We start from the raw sequence: 23,010 nt of genomic DNA, 5'->3' as shown, positions 1-23,010 counted from the left end.
TTTGGTCTCATCACTCCAAACGACTCTGTTCCAGAAGTTTTGAGAATTATCTCTGTGCCGTTTAGCATATTATAAGCGGGATGCTTTGTGGCATTTGTGTAGAAAAGGCTTTCTTCTGGTGAAGCGACCATGGAGCCCATTTTTGCTCAAGTGCCTCCTTATTGTGCATCTTGAAACAGACGCACCATCCTGTATTTCAGCTGATATTATTTGTGAGTTTTTCGTTGCGTTCCAAACAATTTTCCTGGCAGTTGAGACCGAAATGTTTGTTGGTCTATCTGACCGTGGTTTGGTTTCAACAGAATCCCTCATTTTGCACTTCTTCGTTAGAGTTTGAACACTGCTGATTGGCATTCTCAATTCCTTGGATAACTTTTTATATCCCTTTCCTGTTTTCTACAGTTCAATTACCTTTTAACACAGATCCTTTGACAGTTCTTTTGCTTTCCCCATGACTCAGAATATAGAAACGTCAGTGCAGCACTGGATGAAAGATGCTGGGGTCTGACAGAAGCCCAGAAACTTACTGAGCTTTTATACACACTGATTACAAGCAAGCAGATCACAGGTGAGGATGGTTACCTTGAGTAGCCATTCAAACCTATTTGTGTCAACTTGTGTGCATGTTATCAGGCCAGAATCACCAGGGTATATAAACCTTTGATCAGGGTCATTTGGGTAGTTTCTGTTGTCATTATGATTAAAAAGAGTAACACAGTTGAGAATAAATGGCTTCACCCAACCACTAACCATGAGTGGAAAAAATGAGTTTTTCTCTTATCACTTGTATTCTCTGAAAAATGGCCAAAAAAACCCCACAAATTCTGCCAGGGTATGTAAACTTATGAGCACAACTGTATTTCATTCATCTGAATATTCTGCTACTTTAAACTCCTGAGCTTTTATTAACATTTTTAATGTCATCATCCAGCAGTCATACAGCAATCAGCCACAACATTATGACCACTGATAGGTGAAGTGAGTAACATTGATTACATTGGTATTATGTGGTGTTCTGCTGGAAAACCTTTGATTTTGCCATCCGTGTTGATGAGACTTAGATACCTAAATAAACGTTGTCCCAGAACAAGTACACTCCTTCATGCAAATGGAAATCCTAAATGTCACTGGTCTACCCTTGCAGGAAAACGCACCCCACCACATCTCAAAAACATCAAATAATCAGGAACATCTTCAGGAATATGACAGTTGCCCAAGATATTGATTTGACCTCCAAACTTCCTGGACCGCATTCTGATCAAGTATCAACAGGATGCAATGGAACAAGTTTGATTCACCACTGCACAACCCAGAGTACTCAAATGATCCGGCGCCCACTTCCTGGTCCAGACCTCAAAGAACACCCTGAGACGTCCTCTGGTCCAGGCCTCATAGAACACCCTGAGACATCCTCTGGTCCAGGCCCAGTGGTTCAGAGCATTTTTGATGACATAAGGGAACCAACACAGTATTAAGCAGGTGACCATAGTGTTAGGCCTGATCCGCATGTTGCAACATGTGTCTATGAATAAGTGTCTGCATGCGATGCTGCATCAGGATTATCAGTGTTACACTGCTGCCCTCTAGTGGCTGAAAACACACATCACATCATCATAATGCTTTCCATTTATAACCACTACTGCAACTAAGTATTAACTGAAGTATTATAACTGTACAAGTGCTTGTCTTGTAAGAAGTAATTGCTGAAGACTCACTTTATCTCAGATACAGGTAGAACTTGACATCATGACTTAATTTCTTCTTGTGCTGAAACTTTTAATTATTATTTTAAATAGTTTTTTTAGATTCATCTGCTATTTTAGTTGTGAAGAACTTTGGGTCAGCTCCTATTGTTTTAAATGTTTTCATTAAAAAAAAGACTTTGACCACGAGATGAAATGTCACCAAAAAGGCACCCAACATAACAGAGAGACGAAAAACTACCACAAGACGCAAAATGACCAAGAAGAGATTTGAAACAAACACAAATCAGAAGAGACAGAAAAGTGTAGCAAAATTGCCAACAATAATAATACCTTCTGTGTATTTTAAAGACAGATGTAGAGCAACGCAATCCCCCCAGGAAAGAATCAGCTGAACTGAAACTGCCTCTAAAGAATGACAGACCTTTTTTGCAGAGCTTTGTGTAACCCTGGTATCCTTCCATACTGAAGAGGTTGAGTCTGCCATCAAAAATGAATGTGGAAATATAAAGTATTGACAAAATAAAAGACAGCAAGATGATATCTTTTTCAAAACAAGTGCATAGACCTTCATAATGTTAAATATCAGTTGCTTTTTTAATAAGACAGTCTAATTTTTAAAAAGTTAACATCCGGAGATCTCAGTCTGCCTCCTGCTGGATTTACAGCTGTTGTTTCGATGCTAACTGCTTTAGCTTCTCAGTATAACGCAAGGTTGACACAGGGTTTCAGGGAAATGTGGCTAAAATCATCATATCTGTGAATAAATTTTACTATGCTGATATTCATCATGACATCTGTTTTTCAATTGTTCATGGCGACAATTCAAAGAATAAATATTTGCAGAGCGATGATCAGATGATACCACAATACGTTTCTGTCATTTAGAAGTATTCAATATTGTCACTTTGACCAATACAAAACCAAATGCAATTTCACTTTTCATGAACATGTTTAATTTCATAACAGACATATAAGTGATGACAAAAACAAGTAATGGTAATGATTTTAATTTTGGAGTTAAAATTTCAGCACACATGCAAACAGTGCTGTAGAAGTCGTGTATCAGTCATCATCTGCATATCAGAGAGAAAAATAACAGAACGGACACACACAAATAAATAAATACACACACACACACACATATATATATAGATCTGGATTACATGTCATTAGTGCAGTACTCACAAAATAAAACTTCAAATATGTTGCAAGTCTTGTCTGACCTGAACAACTGAAGCGAATTGAAGTTGCTACATGTTGATTTAAAAATAATAATAATTTATACTATCTTTAAAAAAAAAAAAAAGCAGAATTTCTATTGGATATGAATCCCTATAAATGTCTTTGCAGTTCTTTGCAAAAAGATGTAATGTTCGTTCCAAACACAGTTTGTTAGTCCATTCATGACTGCTGCTTCCAATTGTTCCTGCAAAGGTAACATTTTTCTTTTCTTTATACAAAAAAATGTACAAAGAACCACCACAAGAATATGGATTTTAACTCGAACAGGACTGCAACTAATTTAAATATTGACTTAACATGACATTTTCCAACATACTTCATTGAAAAAAAAAATTAAATTAGATTGATACTTCTGTTTATTACATTAAATCAGGTAGCATCATCGCCGTGTCCTGTCAAGTAAAACAGAGATTGATAATCAACATAAAATTATTAAGAATTTCGTCCTAAGTATGAAACATTTCAAATTGTCTCGTTTGCAAATTTACTCTGCTTTTGATAGAGCCACCACAGGGGTTCCGACCTGCGAGGCTTCTTGAATGGGCAATCAAATTCTTACATAGATTAAAACTTTTAAAAGTTTCACAACATTAAAGCTATTCACCTGTGCGAGTTCTCATGTGGTACAACAAATGAGTACGTTGAGTGAAACGTTTTCCACACGTTTCACAAGAATACGGCTTCTCACCCGTGTGGGTTCTCTCATGATGTAACAAATGAACACGCTGAGTAAAACTTTTTCCACACGTTTCACAAGAATATGGCCTCTCCCCTGTGTGAGTTCTTAAGTGGTGCAACAAACTACCATAGTGAGTGAATTTTTTCCCACAAGTTTGACAAGAATATGGTTTCTCTCCTGTGTGAATTCTCAAGTGGGCTGTCAAGCCACTGCTTACACTGAAACTTTTCCCACAAGTTTCACAAGAATATGGCTTTTCACCTGTGTGAGTTCTCAAGTGGGCAGTTAGACTACTATTTAAACTGAAACTTTTACCACATGTTTGACAAGAATACGGCTTCTCGCCTGAATGAGTTCTTAAGTGGTACAATAAATTACCACGCTGGCAGAAAGTTTTCCCACAAGTTTGGCAACAATATGGTTTCTCACCTGTGTGAATTCTCATGTGACTTTTCAGTCCTGATGCGTCTTTAAATCTTTCCCCACATGTGTTGCAGGGATAGGGCTTCTCACCAGTGTGCGATCTCATGTGGACAGTCAAATTACTATTATCAATGAAACTTTTCCCACACATTTCACATGAATACGGCTTCTCGCCTGTGTGAGTTCTCATATGGCCCAACAAATGATCACGACGACTGAAACTTTTGTCGCATGTTTCACAAGAATACTGTTTCTCACCTGTGTGAATTATCATGTGGACTTTCAGCCGAGAGCTAAAGCTAAAACTTTTTCCACATGTTTCGCAAACATGTGGTTTCACACGTGTGTGGATTCTGTGATGTCTCTTCATTTGTTGCTTATTCTTAAAGGTTTTTCCACAAACATCACATATTGCAGGGTTTTTACTGGTGTCTGTATAACAATAAGCTTCTGGCATGGAAGAACCATCTTCATTGTTACCGTGACTGCTTTCAGAATGATGACTCTTCTTTAGCTTCAGTTCTGCATTACTCATTGATTCTGAGTCTACATACTTGCTTCCTCCCTGACATGTGCTCTTGGCTACAAGAGAATTCTGAGAGAGGAGGTAGTCACAGTTTGGTTCTGGTTCACTGTGGTCACTGTCCTCATAAGTAGAAATCACCATAATGGTATTAGTCTCCTCCTTCAGCACAAGTTGCCCCCCTTCATGACTGATGCAGAGTTCTTCCTGTTCTCCTTTCATCTGGGGAGAATCTGGGTCCTCCTGGTTCTGACTGGGGCAGAGTTCCTCCTGTTCCCCTTTGATCTGCAGAAACGCTGGGTCTTTCCGGTACAGAGTGGTACAGAGTTCTTCCTGTTCCTCTTTGATCTGCAGAGGTTCTTGGTTCTCCTGGTGCAGGCTGGAGCAGAGTTCCTCCTGTTCCTCTTTAATCTGTGGACGCTCTGGGTCATTCTGGTCCAGATATGAGTTCATTTTCTGGTTACAGAGCTGCTGGTCAGCGAGAAACTCCTCCTCCTTACAGAAATATTGCTTGGGAAGGTCTGCAGGGGAAAAGAGAGAAAAGAAAAATGTTACTAATGTGGTAATAGGAAAACACACATCTGAAAGAATATGTTTAAATTTAATTTTCCAAACATCTCTTAACCTAAAAAAACACTGTAATGTAGTTTTACACACCTATTGTATACAACTTTATTTCAGGTTTCCTGATGATTTCCAGCAGTCTGCACTGACAATCGATCTGTTTCTCACACTGGATGAGTGTTTTTTCAAAGATTTTGAATATTTCTCTGGAGAATTCTTCACATTTGGACTTAAACTGAACTAGCATATCAGTCTTCTGTCTCAGTACAAGCTCCTGACCATGGCAGAGATTCTCCTGTTCCTCTTTAATCTGTGGAGGCTCTGGGTCTTCCTGGTCCAGACTGGAGTTCCTCTCCTGGTCAACAAGGACCTCCTCCTGCTTACAAACATGTTGCTGTGGGAGGTCTGGAGGGACAAGGGGACATAAGGTAAGTGTTACTAATGTGACGACAGAAAAACACACATCCATTCAATCATCTTCCTCTTAGCCATAATCGGTTTACAGGATTTTAAGCAGGCATTCCAGACGTCAGCAATGTTTTCCACATCCTCCTGGGGGATCCTGAGCTGTTCCCAAGTCCAATGAGATAATTAATATAGTAGACTAAATATAGTAGTTCAAGTTAAAACTCTATACACTGTATATTATAGATGCAGACTTGCTGGATTAACAAAAAAATTAAATCTGGAAAGAGATATTGCAATTGAATTTTGCAATTTTTAAAAAAAATATAACCTGAAATTCCAATAACCTCCATTTGAAATATCAAAACAACGACATAACAGCAAGATTTCTGTTTTTGCTGTATTTCATTTAGGTAATATCTGTTCAATTCGGATGACACTACGTGCTACAACCCCACTGTCTAAAAAGAGCTAAGGTAGTAACAAAACAGCTGCTGGCTGCCGTTTAAACAAGATTTAATAATGATCAGTTAATAAAAATAAGGTGATTAACACTAAAATACACAGCAGTGGGCCACTTATTTTTAAAATTAAAATTATTCTGATTTGTAGTTATTTTTAAGTGATGGTTTAGGAAACATTGATATTCCTGCCATTGCTTGTCTGAAAAACAGACTTTGCACAGACCCAAAAAAGTACCTGCTGTAGCCAATAAACTGAAAATAATAAACTGTGAGTTCATTATTTGGCCGATTGTCTGCTGCCTTATTTTGTTATTTTTATTTAAGTGATAAGTTCCTTTCTTGCAGCAGTTGACCCACGATTTCACTCTAACACTACATGATAGGATTTAAGCAGCAAAACTTGACAACTCTAACTTTCTTATGCCGCTTCAGACAGCTTTAGCTTTATTCTTTTAGCGGTTTGGTGATGTTAAACAGTCTTGGGAGCAAGTAAAGAACAAATAGTAACATATCATTCAAACCCATAAGTAGACTTGCTGCAAATCTTAGAAGGTTAAAAAGCTGTAAGGCTTTAGTGTTTAAATCAGTTTCTGTTTTAGGATTCTATCGCTTTTTAAAAGAATTCTAAGGTCTCATCTCATGAGCTGCACAATGAGCTCCACATGATCCTCCATAAAATGTGGTGTTTTTATATACATGGATCTGTTATTTTGAACAAGGGGTTTGTCAGCAAAAGTTACAATGGAGATGCAATCAGTAACAAATGAACCAGTCCTGGAAATCCAGAGGTAAACCTGAAGTTACTTGGCTTATACCTTAAATCCTGATGTGCAGTACAGGCCTGAGTAAACAGTAAACAATGCGGAGACAGTTTAGATCCTGCTGCTGCTTCATGAAGTCCAACAAAACAAGGCGATTTCCTACATTTGATTTTTTTTAATAACAGCAAAGCCTGAAAGCAGAGTTAGAGAGCTCAGTGAGTTCATGTGTGTTAGCTCAACGGACCCAACTGAGGCTCGTTAGCCCGTCAGCTGTCAGGCAGCGTTAGCTTGCTAGTTAGCCCGTTAGCTTGCTAGTGTTTGATGGCTCCGGTAGCTCCCAGTTCCATGTCATGTTTCTGGACGACAGCAGCATAAAAGTTCTGTTTCTCTCCCGTCTTCTGCACCCAGACCATCACATTTCTACAAACCTGCTGTGTGTTGTGTTATCTGTGGTTTCCAGATGTTATCCAGCAGTCTGCGCTGACGATCGATCTCCTCCTCGTACTGGACGATGGTTTTCTCAAACTCTGTGAATATTTCTTCAGCAGCAGCAGTTAGTCGCTGGTTGATCAACTCTCTCAGATTCTGGACTGAATTCATCGCTACTTCAGTTGATGACATGTTATTTAAACACCATTACAATTATTAAAAACATCCGTGAAGATAACGTTGCTGGCGTCTTCTCATTAGTTACATCCGTCGGTAGTCACCTTGTGAAGTTCCGGCCCGGAACTTCCGGGAGAAACGCTGAGTTAATTTTAGTTCCGCATTGAAGTAACAGCTGGTCAAAGTGGAATTATTTTCAAATTTATTTAGATTTTTACCTAATTCACGCATTTACTGATAGTTTGACTAGACGTCGTTTTTTTGTTTTTTTTTGTCACTGATACGTAGTTGGATTGTGCCAATACCACAGTGTAGAAATATTCAGTTAGTAAGGATCTCGCATTCAAAGTTTTCTTAAGCACAAAAGCACGAATACCAAAATATACTTAAATACCGGAAGTAAAAATATGCATTATGTAGAATGAAACATTCCAGAATAATGAATGCTATTGAAATATAGTTAATGCATCGATGACTTGCAACTGGTAAAGATGAAATAGATTTTAGGCCTTACTGTTGGGTAGTTTGTACGTTTTCCACTGCTTGGGGAAACAATAAAATCAACAATAAATCAATCAGGACAATGTCCACAAAAAATAATGAGGTAACACGGTGCCTTCCTGTTGCAAATTCATTGTGCTTTTGTAAGAGTCACCACATATCCACTGGATAGTTTTACAGCTCAGATTGATTGTTCAGTCTAACACAGATGGAACTCAGATTTTATTAGACCGACCTCTCACAGTGTGACACGTAATAAACTCACATGATCAATAAAACCTGAAAGATATACTTTTAACCTGAAGGAATATTACAGGTTCTTCCAAACTGGGTTTGCAACACACATTTCTGGACTATGGCTTCTCATCTGTGTGAGTACTGAAGTCACTTCGAAATGTTGATGCGTATTTAAATCTTTCCACACACCTCTAGTTGACAGTCAAATTCCTACTTAAACTGAAACTTATCCACCATGATTCACAAGAAGATAGCTACTCACCCGTGCGAGGTCTCATGTGGTACAATAAATGAGTATGTTGAGTGAAATGTTTTCCACATGTTTTGCAGAAATAGGAGTTCTCGCCTGTGTGGGTTCCCTTGTGGTGAAACTTTCCCCACACATTTTACAAGAAAATGGCATCTCACCTGTATGAGTTCTTAGGTGTGAAATCAAACTACTCTTTATACTGAAACTTGTACCATATGGCTTCTCACCTGAGGGAATTCTTAAGTGGTACAACAAATTACCACACTGACAGAAACTTTTCCCGCATGCTGGGCAACAAAACGGTTTCTCACCTGTGTGAATCCTCATGTGATTTTTCAGTCGTGATGCATCTTTAAATCTTTCCCCACATGTGTTGCAGCGATAAGGCTTCTCCTATGTGCAGTCTTACATGAACAGTCAATTTACTATTCTTAGTTAAACTTTTCCCACACATTTCCCATGAAAATGGCTTCTCACCTGTGTGAGTCCTCATGTCACCCAACAAATGATCATGACGAATGGAACTTTTTTCACGTTTCACAAGAATACAGTCTCTCACCTTTGTGAATCATCATGTGAATTTTTAGCTGAGAGCTAAAGCTAAAGCCTTTCTTGCATGTGTTGCAAACATATGTCTTCACATGTGTGGATTCTGTGATGTCTCTTCATTTGTAGCTTATTCTATTTTTTTCAAAGTTTTTTTTTTGCCTTTATTGATAGGTGCGGTGGAGATGGACAGGAAAGGAGGAAGAAGAGTGGGGGGGGGACATGCAACAAAGGGTGGACAGGAATCGAACCTGGGCTGCTGGGTCGGGAACCGGCCCCTGTACATGGGTCGCCCACTCAACCCATTGAGCCATACGGACACCCCATTTGTAGCTTATTCTTAAAGTTTTTTCCAAAAACATCACATATTGCAGGGTTTTTACCTGTGTCCGTATCACAATGAGTCTCTGGCATGGAAGAACTGTCTTCATTATTACTGTGACTGCTGTTTGTGTGGCATCTCTTCGTGTTCAGCTCTGCAACTCTGGTTGTGTCTACATGCTTACTCTCCCTGATCTTAGCTCTCAGATACAGGAGAGTTATGGGAGAGGATCTGGTGACTGTTTGGTTCTAGTTCACTATGGTCACTTTCCTCGGTATCAGTTGGTATCCCCATAAAGGCATCACTCTCCTGCTACAGTGCAAGCTACTCTTCCTCCTGACTGATACAGAGTTCTCCTGTTCCTCTTTAATCTGTGCAGACTCTGGGTCGTCCCGGTCCAGAGTGGTGCAGAGTTTCTCCTGTTCCTCTTTGATCTTTGCAGACTCTGGGTTGTCCTGGTCCACACTGGTGCAGAGTTCTCCTGTTCTTCTTTAATCTGTTGTCATTCTGGGACCTCCTGCTCCAGACTAAAGTTCCCCTCCTGTTCAGAAAGCTGCTGCTCAGCAAGATCTTTTTTATTTATTCATTTATTTTGAATTACACAGTTTTGTTGTAAATAAATCCACTTCACACCCAATGACAACATACATACATACATATATATATATATATATATATATATATATATATATATATATATATATATATATATATATATATATATATATATATATATATATATATATATATATATATATATATGCTTACTTATTTTCACTCACTGTCCGTGGTCGTTTCTTCGGGCCGCCAGGTGGCGCCCGGGCCCGCTGCCGTGTCCGTGCTTTGAAGCTCCCTCCCCGGCGGAGGCTGACCTCTTTCCCGCGATGACAGTTTCCTGCGGGCTCGCCGAGACGGGCTGGTCGGACGAACCGAGCAGAGTAGAGGGCTGTCGGAGTTTCTGCGGTCGGCATGCAGTGGAGCGGACCGGCGGAGTGAATTTTACTTTATTTTCCAGGGAAGAGCGAATGTCGCAGACGGATACCGGTGAGCGTGCTGCCGGTTTGACGGTAAGCGAAGAAGAAGAAGTAGTTGTTTTTTTTTTGCTCTGTGTTGTTTGGTGTACGCAGTAGCCCTAATACGTGTCACTTTGTGGCGTCACGACGGACTCCGTTCAAAAAATCCTCCAAATAAGAGTTGCTCTGCTCAACCGTACATTTACACGCATCCCAACCGGCATTTTAAATATATTCCAGCTGCAGTAGAAGGGGATCTTTTATTCCGCCTACATACAGTCAAGTAAAACTACTGTTATGTCAGTAAAATCTCTAGTTTCGGAACCGCTTCCCGCTTGTCGTCGCCATCCACGGCAGTGTGTTTTGGCAGCGGAAAATCAGGATAAGGCACTTTTCAAAGTTGAAATACTTCTTTAAAAGTGCACATCGGTATAGTAAAAGTATGCCGAATTAAAGAGTGCATCTAATCGTTTACCATTAAGTTTTTAACTCGATTTTTTTCGGCATTTTCTGTGTCAGAAGTACAGATAATTAAAAGTGGACATTTTTCCAAAGGGGATTCGTAAGACGTATTGGACCGACACGTATCAGCCTTCAGCCTGTATGATTCAGTGTAGGCTGCGGAAAAAAACAGTTATGTATTTCACAGATGAAATAAAGATGTCATGTTTGGTCTAATTGCAGCTTTGTTGTATCTGCATAACACCTTTTTACTACCTACTTGTTGAAGGTTAGTTATAATATGGAGACTTTAGAATGAACCTGTTACTACAGAATTGCTCTTTTTTGATTTACCAGTACTTTGGATAAATTAGAAATTTAAGATTTTCAGTTACATACACTTGTTTTGTCCACTTCAAAATTTTTCGGCATCGTTAATAAACCTAAATTGTACTAACTTGTAGATATAGTTGTAGATAGTTATAGTAGCTTTAGTTTGATCTTTGTTATTGAGTTCTTTGTGTCACAGGAAGGGAAACAATATATATTTCTCATGACATTGCATTTCTTTTCAAGTCCAGCTCTAATTAAATCACTTGTACTCCGTAGAGTATTGAGGTGTGTGGGGTTGATTATTTAGCTTCTTGTGACACTTTCAAGCGACATGTTGATGTGTTCCCACGGGTAAAACTACAGTCAGTCTGTGTTATAGTTACTTGTAGAGATAGAAATCTTGCATCCTTGGGGCCTCTGCTTTGTTGTGACGAAACACTTGCAGCCTCATCAGCCTCTGTGTGTGACATCTGCATTAAGTGACTGTGGAAAAATGTCTTTCCAGGGGGGAAATGAGTAACAGGATGGAGGGTTCGGCGGGACCAGGCGTCAGGGCCAACGGACCCATCTCGGCGCCCAGCAACCCGGTGGGGTCTACCACGGGCCCACCTCTGTCCCCAGAGGAGCTGGACGAAGAGCAGCAGTCCTCACTGACGGACGTCACTCAAATGTGGATTAAATTTGCCAAGACGTTTGCCATCATCTTCCCCATCTACGTCTTGGGATACTTTGAGTTCAGCTTCAGCTGGGTTCTGATTGGACTCGCCATGCTGTTCTACTGGAGGAAGAACCACGGCACTAAGGACTACAGGATAAACCGAGCCTTAGCATTCCTGGAGCATGAGGAGAAAGCAGTGAGGCAAAGTGTGCCGACCACTGAGCTGCCACCATGGGTGAGTCCTCCAGCATTAATCCATCCCTGCTGTTATCACCATCCTAGCATCTTTGCTTCGTATTTTGAGTCCAAGTCAAATATTCCATTGGGTGTTCTCCCAGTTAACATAGGATGTCAGCATTGACTGGTTACCTACCAAACAACCTGATAGAGATTTCCTGACCAGCTCTTCCCTATGGTTCCCTGCAGTGTCTTTCCCCAGAACACTTTAACAAGAGTCTTCAGGAAACTTAATCTTCATCTTCTGTCACAGAAAAACATTACATACTCCCACTTTTGCGTGTCGGATCAAATTAAAGGACCAGATGAGCACCCAGTAATTTGTGGTGGAGGTTAACTTTTCCCATCGCACGTGAAGTGGAAACCAGACTTGCTAGTGACATTTTTTGAGACTTACGGCGTTTGATCTCATTTTCTCATGTGGTCGTTACTGCAGTTCAGCTCGGAGAAAATGATATATTGTTATATTGTTATATATATTGTTATAATGATATATTGATAGATATATTGTCCAGAGGGACCAGAAATATGAGTTTGTAAGTTGTCTCTAAAAGATTCTCTGAATTTGACTTAACTATCTGTGTTTCAATGAAGTAGCTTCCGGGTCTGAAAAGTGACCAACAGGGGGCGACTCCTCTGGTTGCAAAAAGAAATCAGATTGCATAGAAGTCTATAATTAAATGACCCTACTTTTTGCTTGATCCGTTCCCTCAGTGAACATTTTCGTAATGACTTCATGGTCTCAATCACTAAAGACTTGCAGAACACAGAGTGATGTCCATTTTGCAAATTATGGTCCCATTTCAAATAAGATAGATAATAATTCAGGATATGTTTCAGGACAGGACTACCTTATACATGACAAGTCGCTACTGTCGCTTCCTCATCATGTCCATGTTTCAAAAGAGGAAAACACCAAACATGAGGCTTCAGAACAGTCATCCACAAACGTCAAGGTCGCTACATCCATCTTTTCTATACAGTATGTGGTCTGCACCCTAAATTACAGCTCCCAAACATTTTATTGACTGAAAAAGAGCATCAATTCACACCTGCCGGGTCTTTATTGGCCCCAGGCGCTATGTAAAGTTTTAAGATGCGACGAGTATGAGATAGGATCTTACTGTGATTAATTAATTAAGCAAATCTTTGCTTAAGTTAGAATAGGTTCATGTGTCATTCCTTTTTTTTTTTTAACCAAATCATTTTTTAACATTGATCACCATGGTTGCCAGACAGTTAAATCAGGATTTTCAAGTTAGAAACCATCCTGACCTAAATGTAAAACAAGATGTGCACATAATATGTGTTTTCGTTGGTTTTAATAATCTTCTGGGAGGTATTTCTCCGAGGGTCCACTGGAGGATGACAACGGCAGCCAGGCAAAAACACAGCAACGTGTCTGACATTTGATATTCCAACAAACAAACTTTGCTGCTTGTTAATGAGGTTATCATAAATAGCCGCAGGAAAGGTCATGCATTCTGCACTATTGTTGATGGCCTACAAGTTCAGCACCAGTTCCAGGATTTAATCAGACTCATCTAAATCCCGTTAACGCTTCAAAAGGAGCTGAGGCCCTTGGTGGGTCGCTCTCATGTGCCATCCGAGGCCGTCGGGGCTCCTGAAGTTGGCAGAGGAGTCATCAAACCTGTTCTAATTTTCACTTTCTGCGTTCGTTCCGGCGGTGTTTGGTGTGGCCGCCCATCACTGTGCAGTCAGGCTACAACAAAGAGTGGTAGGTGGAGGCAGACACCTTCCACATAGCTGCCATTCTCTCCCCGTCGACGTGTTCTCTCGTAATGACGTGGCAAACTCCGCCAGCCAACATTACGAGTTCCCTGGCATGCTAAGAATGGCCAATGGGCGTGTAGACAAAGGACGTAGTGTATACCTGAGAGAGCCGTTGCCAAGTCTGCAAATTAGTTCTTTTGGCCCGAGGTGGCAGATAATCTATAAGAGCACCTTGAATTCCTAAAAAACTTTGGTTCTTTAAGGTACTGCTGCTCGGTTTCTGTTTTTCAAGCTTTGTGAAATCATATAATACTTGAAGTGGAACTAATATACACATTTTCTGTTCCATATAAGGCCAAATGGTCACATATTTTTACGTGTTCAGACTGTGGAATATTAAGGGCTTGAAGTTGTTTTAATTGATTATCTAGTAGGAATATCCTTTGATGATAGATAGTTATGCTTGACTGCAATTAGAAAATCAACAATCTGGTTAGATTTGCAGTTTAGAGTTGCACTTTTCTGGAAAAAAATCTTTTTATTTGAATTAATAAACCAAGTTATTACGAAGTAGTACAACATTAAAGATCAAAGGGGAACAGGAGGAACTCTGCACCAGTCTGGACCAGGACGACCCAGAGTCGTCAACATTATTTACAACATTAAACACCTTATCTCTTGTCCAATATTTTCATTTTAAAAATCACCTTTTTGTTATTGCATAAGAACAGTAGAACCGGACTGCTTACTCTTTCTAATTATCTTTTCACGTCACTCAATAGAAAAACAAAAGAAAACTAGATGAAGAGAACCAGTTCCATCTAAATACAGGAAGTTCAAGTAAAATCAGACCTCACTGGTTTTACATACTCAGCTGTTTAGTCCAGATCTGGTCAAAGTTTTTGCACTCTTAGGGAAAATGTCAACTTTTCCATAATGCAAACCTCATGTACAATGTCAGTCCATTCCTCCAAGGTGAGTGGTTCTATTTTAAATCATTTTACATGCCGCCAATAATATACAGAGTAAGTTTTTGTCATTATTATTCCAATTTTCAAATCATATATCCCCTAAATACACAGGTTTGCATTTTTTTGAAAGAAAAAGCAGATTTCCTAAAAGTAACTTATGAAAATAGCAAAAACTTCCATTAACTTTGACTCACTGGCAAATTTATTAGCATTTCACCATATTTCATGTACTTTTCCCGTAATCTTAATTCTTGATTTGTTATTGCAGTTTAAATCTCTTATTTCAGCATTATTCTAAAGATGAACAGCTGGAAACTTTGAACTCACAGCGACCAAATCTACAAGCAACACTCAGTCTGTGTCAGACTTTGCAGTTGTTCCTAAACTTTGAACCTTTTATGTAATAATGACGCTTTTCCGCACTTGTGAGATTTATGCAAAAACTTGATGACTCCGTGGCGAGGAGGTTTCCATTTCTGCCGTCTCATTTTCTGTTATCGATGCTGGAGTAGGAGGTCGAGTGGATGGCAGGAGGCCAGGCGGACCCCTCCCGTCGCAGAGCAGCACATCAACACATCCATTATCACACAGACCTTGAGAAAAATGGTGCTCAGCAACAACAGATATAATAAAATGAGAAAAGCTTTGCCGTCAGCACAGCGGCATAGAGCCCCTCAGTGTTCCACGTTTGACCGTTTGTGGTTTACAGATGTTTTAACCCCTCAGCAGCGTGGGTAAAGAAATCAAGCTGAGCTGATCGATGGCCCACTGTGTGCCTGATCAAACTGGGAAACCAGTGAAAGGATGCTAAAGGACTAGTGTGTCCTTCTGATAACGGTGTCAAACAATCAGCAGGGAACTTCGACCCCCGAGGACATTCAGACTGTCCCTGTCCGTCATTCAAGATACCTTATCAGCTTCACCTCTGCCTCACTAACCTCACAGCTCAATAATCAGAAGCTCACTGAAAGACTCAGTCATCAGCTCTTAGCTGAATCTAAACTCTGCACGGAAATAACTGTCATTATTGGGTTCTTCTGCTCCGCTTTTTTTTCTATCATAATATTAGAAATTGTATTCATTTTTTCTTAGAATTTTTTTCAGACATGCCTCAGTATCATAAAGGCAAAAATAAAATGCACAAAACAAACACAAAAAAAACACAACTGAATCACATCCAAAACCTAAAATAAGAAGAAATTTGTATTAATAACCTGCTACATATTTGTACATCTCATATCTTACCGTTTCCTGTTAGCATCAAACATATATATATATATATATATATATATATATATATATATATATATATATATATATATATATATATATATATATATATATATATGAGACTCTGAGAACACATTTACTGTTCTATATTACTACATTTTTCACAGTCTTGTTTTGGTGTTTTTTCTGAAATTGTTTTACAGCTGTGCTCATTGTGTTCCATCACCCAACTTTCACCACATTCATTCACAACATTGAAAATATACGATATATTTGAACGCAATATCTTAGGAAATATTAAACATAAAAGCCTGAAATTCAGAAAATCTTATATATATATATATATATATATATATATATATATATATATATATATATATATATATATATATATATATATATATTTAAAAAAGTTTTTTTTTTAAAAATAATCTTATTTCCTTGGTGATGTTTGGAACTCCAGAACTCTTTCCTACTTGGATTAGGTTGTTTAACAATGTTTTTGTTTTTGTGGTACAGGTTGTCATACCTGCTCAAGCGGTTATAAAAATAACTTAAAAAATTCTGAGATGTTATCATTCAAACAGCCTCAAATTTCAATGTGAGTGTGAGTGTGCTAAAAGTGGGTTGACAAGCAATAATAATAATTTTAAAAAAAATCTTGAAAAGTATTTAAGATACATATGTAAAAGCTTACATGGTTTTTTTTTTATTATTATTTTTTTGGCCTTTTTGCCTTTATTGGACAGGTGCAGTAGAGACAGGCAGGGAAGGAGGGAGAAGAGCTGAGGGAAGACATGCAGCAAGGGCTGTGGGTGTTTTTTTTTAAATAAGTATACATATTTGATGCTTTCCAAATTCCAGATAAATCAGAGACAGATGAGCAGAAACTGTTGATATAAAAAAAAATAATGAATAATTAAACGATCCTATTGTGGTATTATTGGTGAAATTAATTACCTAATTAAATGTCACAGGGTCACAGAGCACAAGGGGAAATCATCAAACAGTTTTCCCAGGTCAGCAGACCAAAAAATCCAATCATTTCAGAAAATGGGAGTAAGGTTGATTAATTGATTAACCACCCAACTGTTGCAGCGCTGTGGCCAGTATCTGACAGCACAATCATGTTAGTTTCATTATAAATACTGACATTAACTACATTCTCAGAAAATCATAGAATCTCTGAATTATGAAATTGGCTTTGTAGGATTTCAGAATCAGAGAATGATTTGTAATTTGTTGCATACAAGGTAAATGGACGGCTTTATTGTCAAACTCAGCTCGGGAAAATATTGAAATAAAATTTTTTGGGACTTATTGCGATCAGATTTGTGATATAACGTTTTAAAGTAAAGTTTCAGTTTAATGTTCACTGTGTAGAAGATTTAAAAGATGGGATGGAGTGTTAAAACATGACGCACAAGAGTCTGATGTGACGGTTTGAACTGTGGCTTCGGCTCACTGCAGCAAATATATCCTAATTGTTTCAAATCACAGTTTCTAATTCAACTTGATTACTTGTTCAGCCCAAAATGCAGCTACAGGTGAATTATTTAGTCCTTAAAATGCCAAAAATAATAAAAAAAAAAAAGTGCAAGTAAAATTGGTGGTAAAACCCAAAGTTGCTACATTTACTATAACATGAAACAGAGAGATGGGGCAAATCCTCACATTTAATGAACTTGACCATGAGTCCAGAGTTTGGTTGTGGCAGTATTTTGTCGATTTAAACGAACATTGGACAGAATGCAGTTTTACGCCATGAATCGCATCGGCGGAAAACCAGCTGCGATGGTAGTTTTTGGCGGAGCTGCCCTTGGCTTCTCAGCAAATATGCCTGGAATGAGGCTTGATTGTCGGTGTGGGCAGCAGCTCGTAGTTAGCAGGCCAAGAACGCCTGAGGTAGTGGTGCAGTTTCATCTTTCTGAAGACAGACCAACACTGCACGGCCGCCTCCCTCACAAAAACATGCTTCTGCTGAATGCTTTTCTCTTTTGTTCAGCAAGGGTTGACGCTCTTGTTGTCGTGTTTTGTACAGAGTTGAACACACTTTAATGCAGGCACGAGTTTTAAAGGATTTCTTTTTTGTTTACCGGCAAACAGGCCTCTCTCATGTTTGTGTCACTTCAGCTGGATTTCAGCTTTTCTGTTTCCACTGCGATGTAGGATTCGACCATTTTGAATGCAACAAAGCGCTTTAAACACAAAAAAACAGGCTTCTCCTTCGAACAACATTGCGTATTAGCTTCCTAGCTAAATGTAGAATAACAACTGCACGAGCACAGCGCTGTTTACGAGTCCAGTTTTAGCTTTGTAGCTAATGTAAAGACTGCAACATGTCAAATTTAATGTTTTCTTTTTGCTTTTCTGCTGTTTGAGGTCAGCTGTTCTTCAGTTTATTTGGAATAAATGCTTCCATGTATTAAACAGTATTCGACCTGTGGCTGGATGGATGGAGCTAATTTCTCTATTTCTGAATGTTCAAAGTAAAAAAAAAAAGAAAAATCAATTACATTTGAAATCACGCCTTGCTAATCATATTAGGAGCTTTAAAGGTTGCAGACAGCATTCTTGCTCTGCTTATCTTCGCTCTGTTTGGGGAAAACTTTTTTGATTTTCTGGCTTATGCGGATCAAAGGATTACAGAGCAATCGAGTAATCAGAGAAGGACACGCTGAGTTGCAGAACACGAGCTGAACAGACCACATGTGGCTGCATTCAGGAAAATCATATGTACTTTTCCCTGTATAGTTGCATAAGACCAACAATGTGTGCTTTTAGGAGACTGAAATATCATCAGTCTGGAATGAAAAAAGGAAAAAATGTGTTCACAGCCAAAATGTTTTTATTCATTTTTTTGTAATATTTCTAATTGTTTTGTTCTTTCATAAACTGTAAATATTTGTAAAATCATTATATATTTTCAGATTTAAATATGTTAAAAAAGTAGTCTAATAATAAAAGATTGTTGTAAAAGAGCAAATTACAATCAGTAAAAAGACTGATTATTTGATCTGGATGTTATTTACAGATTTAGGATTTTTTTTTACAATTAAATTAATAATTTTTACTTAGATTTTTTTTAAATATTTGCAATTCTGTAAAATTACAGTTACAAACATTATTTGCTATTTTTCAAGACCATTTTTTTGACATACATGTTATGTACAGTTTTACCCTAATTGCTTATAATTAACTATAATTAACTAGTGCATTAATATTTTTTTCAGTGACTTTGCTAGTTGCTATCTGTAATTTTACAAAACACAAAAATCTGTAAAATAGCTGCATTGCATTGTGCATAAAATTAGAGTTAATGAACTAACTTTTCCAGTGTAGGTTGGAACCTGCAGATGAGCTCAGGCAGGCTTTGAGTCAGAGGAGTTTGGTGGTGTTGGGTAACTGCTGGGTGTGACCTGGAAGTTGGGTGGAGGTGGAAACTCTGAAGCTCAAACAAGCTGGTGTGAAACATGTCCGACTGCGTTCGGCCTCTCGCAAGACCGACAGCGTTGTGGTTTCTCTCCTCCTCTTCCTCCCCACTTTTCATCTCCATGTCCTCTGTGTGGGGATTCTGTGTTGAGGGTGGAGATTCGCTCTGCAGCAGAGAATAGAAACAATGTGGAGGAACAGAAAGGCCTCGAGGCAACCCTGTCCTGCTTTCACCTGCCCGAGTTTATGGATCCCAAAGAAACAGTGGCTTTCATCTTCATTTGTGAGCGTTTGGATCCTCATTATTGCATTTGTTCCGGAAATACAAACATGTCGGAACACCCATTGAAGCCAAAAGTCTACCTCACTGTCAGTGTTTCCATTTAGCATGTGGAGATTCATGCATGCTAACATAAATGCAGCGCTACACTCTATAAAAAAAAGATTTTTGGGCTCAACAACAAACAAAAAAAAGACAGTCTGTGTCAATCTTTTTGATTTCAGACAACATCTAATGAATTTATGTTCAACCAACGAGATACACTGAGCAAAAGGAATTTGTTTTTCCTCTGCAATCAATGCTTTATAGTTTTGTTTATTTTAAATTCCTTTTAGATATTCTCAAATTCAGTACTTTAAGTCAAATTTATTTGGACAAGACTTGATACTCACCTGATTTCGTCTAGACACATTTAGTCAGTAGGGGCGCGAACTTGAAATCCTTAACCCAAATAAGTTATCAAGTCAGTTTTAGTTTCTACAGTTTTAGTTTTAAATGGCAGAAAATTGAGATTAAATTACACACAATATGCAACATTACTATGCCAACCCAACCCATCAAAACAATGCTTGTGCCACTTTAATAATTTGTCAAAATCAGTAAATTAGATGCCTTTTTTTTTTTGTAAATTTGCAATTATGCATTTAATTAATTGTTAGGAATATGTCCCTTGAATTACTTTTTAGAGTGAACTGCCAGAATGCATTTTGAATTTCTTAATTCAGATTCTTAAAGCTTTATATACGATATTTAAAACATAGCAGCAAATGGTTATCTGTAATGAGGGTTGACGCCACTGCCGAATATTACTGCAATATTAGTAATTAAAGACTGATAAGGAACATTTGTTGCTAGAATTTACAATAATTGAAACTCCAACACAACGTTCTGTTAAGAGGCCTTTACTTATGTTTTACATATTCTTCCTTACAAGATTGCTTTTCAACATTTATCCTTTGGCTGTTGCCTAACATTGCTGGACAACAGAGTGACTACAGACTCAGGGTGTTATTGATCATCAGTTACTCAATTCATTGCTGTTGATAATGTATCTGATTAAAAATATACATGCATGTCAGAAAATGTATTGTTTGCGCCACGAGGTGGGCCTTGCTAATGTTTTCACGCTGTAGTGACCCGAGGAGGCGGAGTTTGGTTAGCAACGGGCACCATGACAAAGTCTTCTGTGACACTTAATGCCAGAGTTCTCCTCTTCTAGGAGAGCTGGTGGCTACTTTGGTTGTCTACAGACTTAATTTCATGTTATCAATTGTTGATTAGTGAGGTTGCAAATTATACGGGTTTAACGGGTATCCCTACTGCAAACAGAGCGGCGGCTGCATCAGAGTTAAAGTTGCACGTTTTTAAAATGTCGTCTGCAAGTGGCTTAAAACAAAACAATGATGCAGATTATTGTAAGGATCAGATAATAAAGTAAATACTGAGATAACCCCTCAGCTGCTTAGTGGAGACGTAGAGAATGAAGTCACTGTGTGTGTTGTAATCTGAGCTCCTGTGTTGTATGTTTTGGCAGCCGGTCATGCCATGTGCCTGCATGTCAGTGCATGTCCTCGTGTTTGCAGGGAGCGATGTCCCACACCGCATTTTAAAAGCAAGGTGGCAGTGCAGAGCATTCAGCTGGAGGGACTTTCCATATTTTAAAGACCTCTGCAAGACAAAAGCATCAAACCAGGCTCGGAACTTGTTTGACTTTGCAGAAAAACCCAGTTAGCTGACCGAAGCTATTAGCAGTTCAACTGACGTTACAATGTGGGTCTCGGCCTGCCGGGATGAGCTGACACTGTGCTGCTGGCCATTGTTGGTTGGAGGAACATTTGTTTGGATCTAAGATGTTGGTGGTTCAGAATGTCCTGTATAGACCACATGGAGGCAGCTTTCTGCTGTCGCTGTTTCTACCTATTATTGCAAATTTGTATTTAGTGCTTAATAAGAATAAAACGTATTATTTTTTCTTGTGAAGAGAAAGAAGAGTTGTTAAATGCACAAAAACAAGGTGAGAGAAGCAACAGTAACACAAACTTTTAATTTCAGGTATTTGTAGCTCATATGATGCTAATCCTTCTGAGAGCTGCATCAGTGTGAAGCAAACCTTGCCTAATGACCATCTTTTGTCACTTCTTTGCGTCCACATGCCGCAAAAATGGGTTATATCACATCAAATTTAGATTTTTGAAAACTGCAGACACCATTTCAAGCATCAGCACCTGATTTTACCTAATCTGCTGAGGTGAATCAGCAGATTGTGGAGTATTATATGTTTCATGTCTATGTGTGTGTGGAGGCTAATAAGATGCCTGAAGGTGACCAGGATTAGATGCCGGAGAAAACTTTGTTTTCATTTAAATGCATTCAAACTACTGGGACTCCTGAGGGAAATTTAGCTTGTCGTGTTCAGTGAAAGCTCTGTGAGTGAAGATGAGTTCTCCACGACGCGATTTAATATCTACACATTGCATATTTAGATTTGTTTTACTTGTCGCACTTTCTAGGAAGAATCCTGCTGTTTTAAATGTAAATTGTAATATTTATTGTCTCTAAACTGTGATCAAAGTTTATTTTACAGCTCTAAAGTAAGAGCACACATTCAAACAGATCTCAGTAGCATTAGAAATGTTTTAAGGGACAGTTTTGTGGGTTTTGTGTGTAAACTGAACTCAGAGTCAGTTTGTGAGACCCCATTTGTGATGCTGCATTTAAAAGGTGCTCTATTTTTCTAAAAATCTCCAAAATCACACCATTTATCAGAGGCAGAATCTGTAAAAACAGAAAAAATTGCCAAATTTTCAACCTTCTCATGGATTTTGAATTGGTCCTATGTGATATGAGGTTAGATCAGGAAAAATAGCTAAATCTAAGTGCAAAATTGTGATACTTGCTCATTTTCCAAAACACACCAACATTTTGTTAAAATAAACAAAGTAATTGAACTTTAATTTTTCTTTTTTATGATTTATGACTCTGAGTTCCCTCTCCTTCTAGTCATAATTGTGCTGTTCCCATAGAGGTGCAAGACTTTACATTGCAGTGAAAAATGAGACAACAGTAAAAAAAACGTGACAAGATCATAAAAATGTCCCAAATCTAGTTGAGGTTTAGAGAATTAAGAGGCAACTTTGTAGGTTGTATGTGTAAATTTTACCTAAAATATCAGTTTACAAGAGTTTGTTTTACCCCCTCTAAAACCCCAAAACTGCAGGCAAAATCGCACCATTTATCAAATGTAAAACCCCAAAAAAATCTATGTATTTTCCACCTTCTGATGGTCCTTGAACTGATCAAGTGTGGCGTGAGTTTCTATCAGAAAAAAACAGCTAAATCTAACCCTAAAATTGTGATATTTCAATAATGTCGTTTTACTGTACGTGTCTCATTTAACATGAAACAAGTAGATTCTGTAAAACACAAAAATTCTGTATTTCTGTCACAGCAAG

The 23,010-nt window shown here is 38.4% G+C and overlaps 2 protein-coding genes across 6 annotated transcripts in view; one reads left to right on the top strand and one right to left on the bottom strand.

The window, feature by feature from the left end:
* Nucleotides 1-2,636: 2,636 nt before the first annotated feature.
* On the bottom strand, nucleotides 2,637-7,477 carry LOC111563875 (zinc finger protein ZFP2-like). Of its 2 annotated transcripts, none has more exons than XM_023263155.3 (3): nucleotides 7,196-7,477; nucleotides 5,231-5,542; nucleotides 2,637-5,094 (listed from the first exon to the last, which is right to left on the bottom strand). In XM_023263155.3, exons 1-3 carry the CDS (start codon nucleotides 7,386-7,388, stop codon nucleotides 3,545-3,547), a joined length of 2,055 nt encoding a protein of 684 aa, XP_023118923.2. In that variant the 5' UTR covers nucleotides 7,389-7,477; the 3' UTR covers nucleotides 2,637-3,544. The 2 variants fall into 2 exon arrangements, with proteins under 2 accessions (XP_023118923.2, XP_023118924.2); XM_023263156.3 differs by having other exon boundaries at nucleotides 5,417-5,542.
* A 2,654-nt stretch (nucleotides 7,478-10,131) lies between these two features.
* The window catches only part of LOC111563873 (extended synaptotagmin-2-like), a 70,557-nt gene continuing 57,678 nt past the window's right edge, over nucleotides 10,132-23,010 (top strand). For 3 of the 4 annotated variants that reach the window (XM_023263153.3, XM_023263152.3, XM_023263151.3), the window contains exons 1-2: nucleotides 10,132-10,296; nucleotides 11,522-11,909. In XM_023263153.3, coding sequence (XP_023118921.2) covers nucleotides 11,529-11,909 — 381 coding nt within the window. In that variant the 5' untranslated portion in view covers nucleotides 10,132-10,296; nucleotides 11,522-11,528. The remainder of the gene's footprint in view (nucleotides 10,297-11,521; nucleotides 11,910-23,010) is intronic. The other variant, XM_023263154.3, reaches the window with a different exon arrangement.

Source organism: Amphiprion ocellaris, chromosome 10 (genome assembly GCF_022539595.1).
Source record: "Amphiprion ocellaris isolate individual 3 ecotype Okinawa chromosome 10, ASM2253959v1, whole genome shotgun sequence".
Classification (NCBI taxonomy): domain Eukaryota; kingdom Metazoa; phylum Chordata; class Actinopteri; family Pomacentridae; genus Amphiprion; species Amphiprion ocellaris.
This window is presented reverse-complemented; position numbering and strand designations above follow the sequence as displayed.

What these genes read in the sequence shown, in the direction of transcription:
- LOC111563875 (XM_023263155.3), bottom strand. Translation starts at nt 7,388, where the DNA reads ATGTCATCAACTGAAGTAGCGATGAATTCAGTCCAGAATCTGAGAGAG. An exon ending in GATAACACAACACACAGCAG is followed by an intron (nt 5,543 to 7,195) that starts GTTTGTAGAAAT and finishes TTGTCCCTCCAG; the next exon opens with ACCTCCCACAGCAACATGTT. An exon ending in AATAAAGTTGTATACAATAG is followed by an intron (nt 5,095 to 5,230) that starts GTGTGTAAAACT and finishes TTTCCCCTGCAG; the next exon opens with ACCTTCCCAAGCAATATTTC.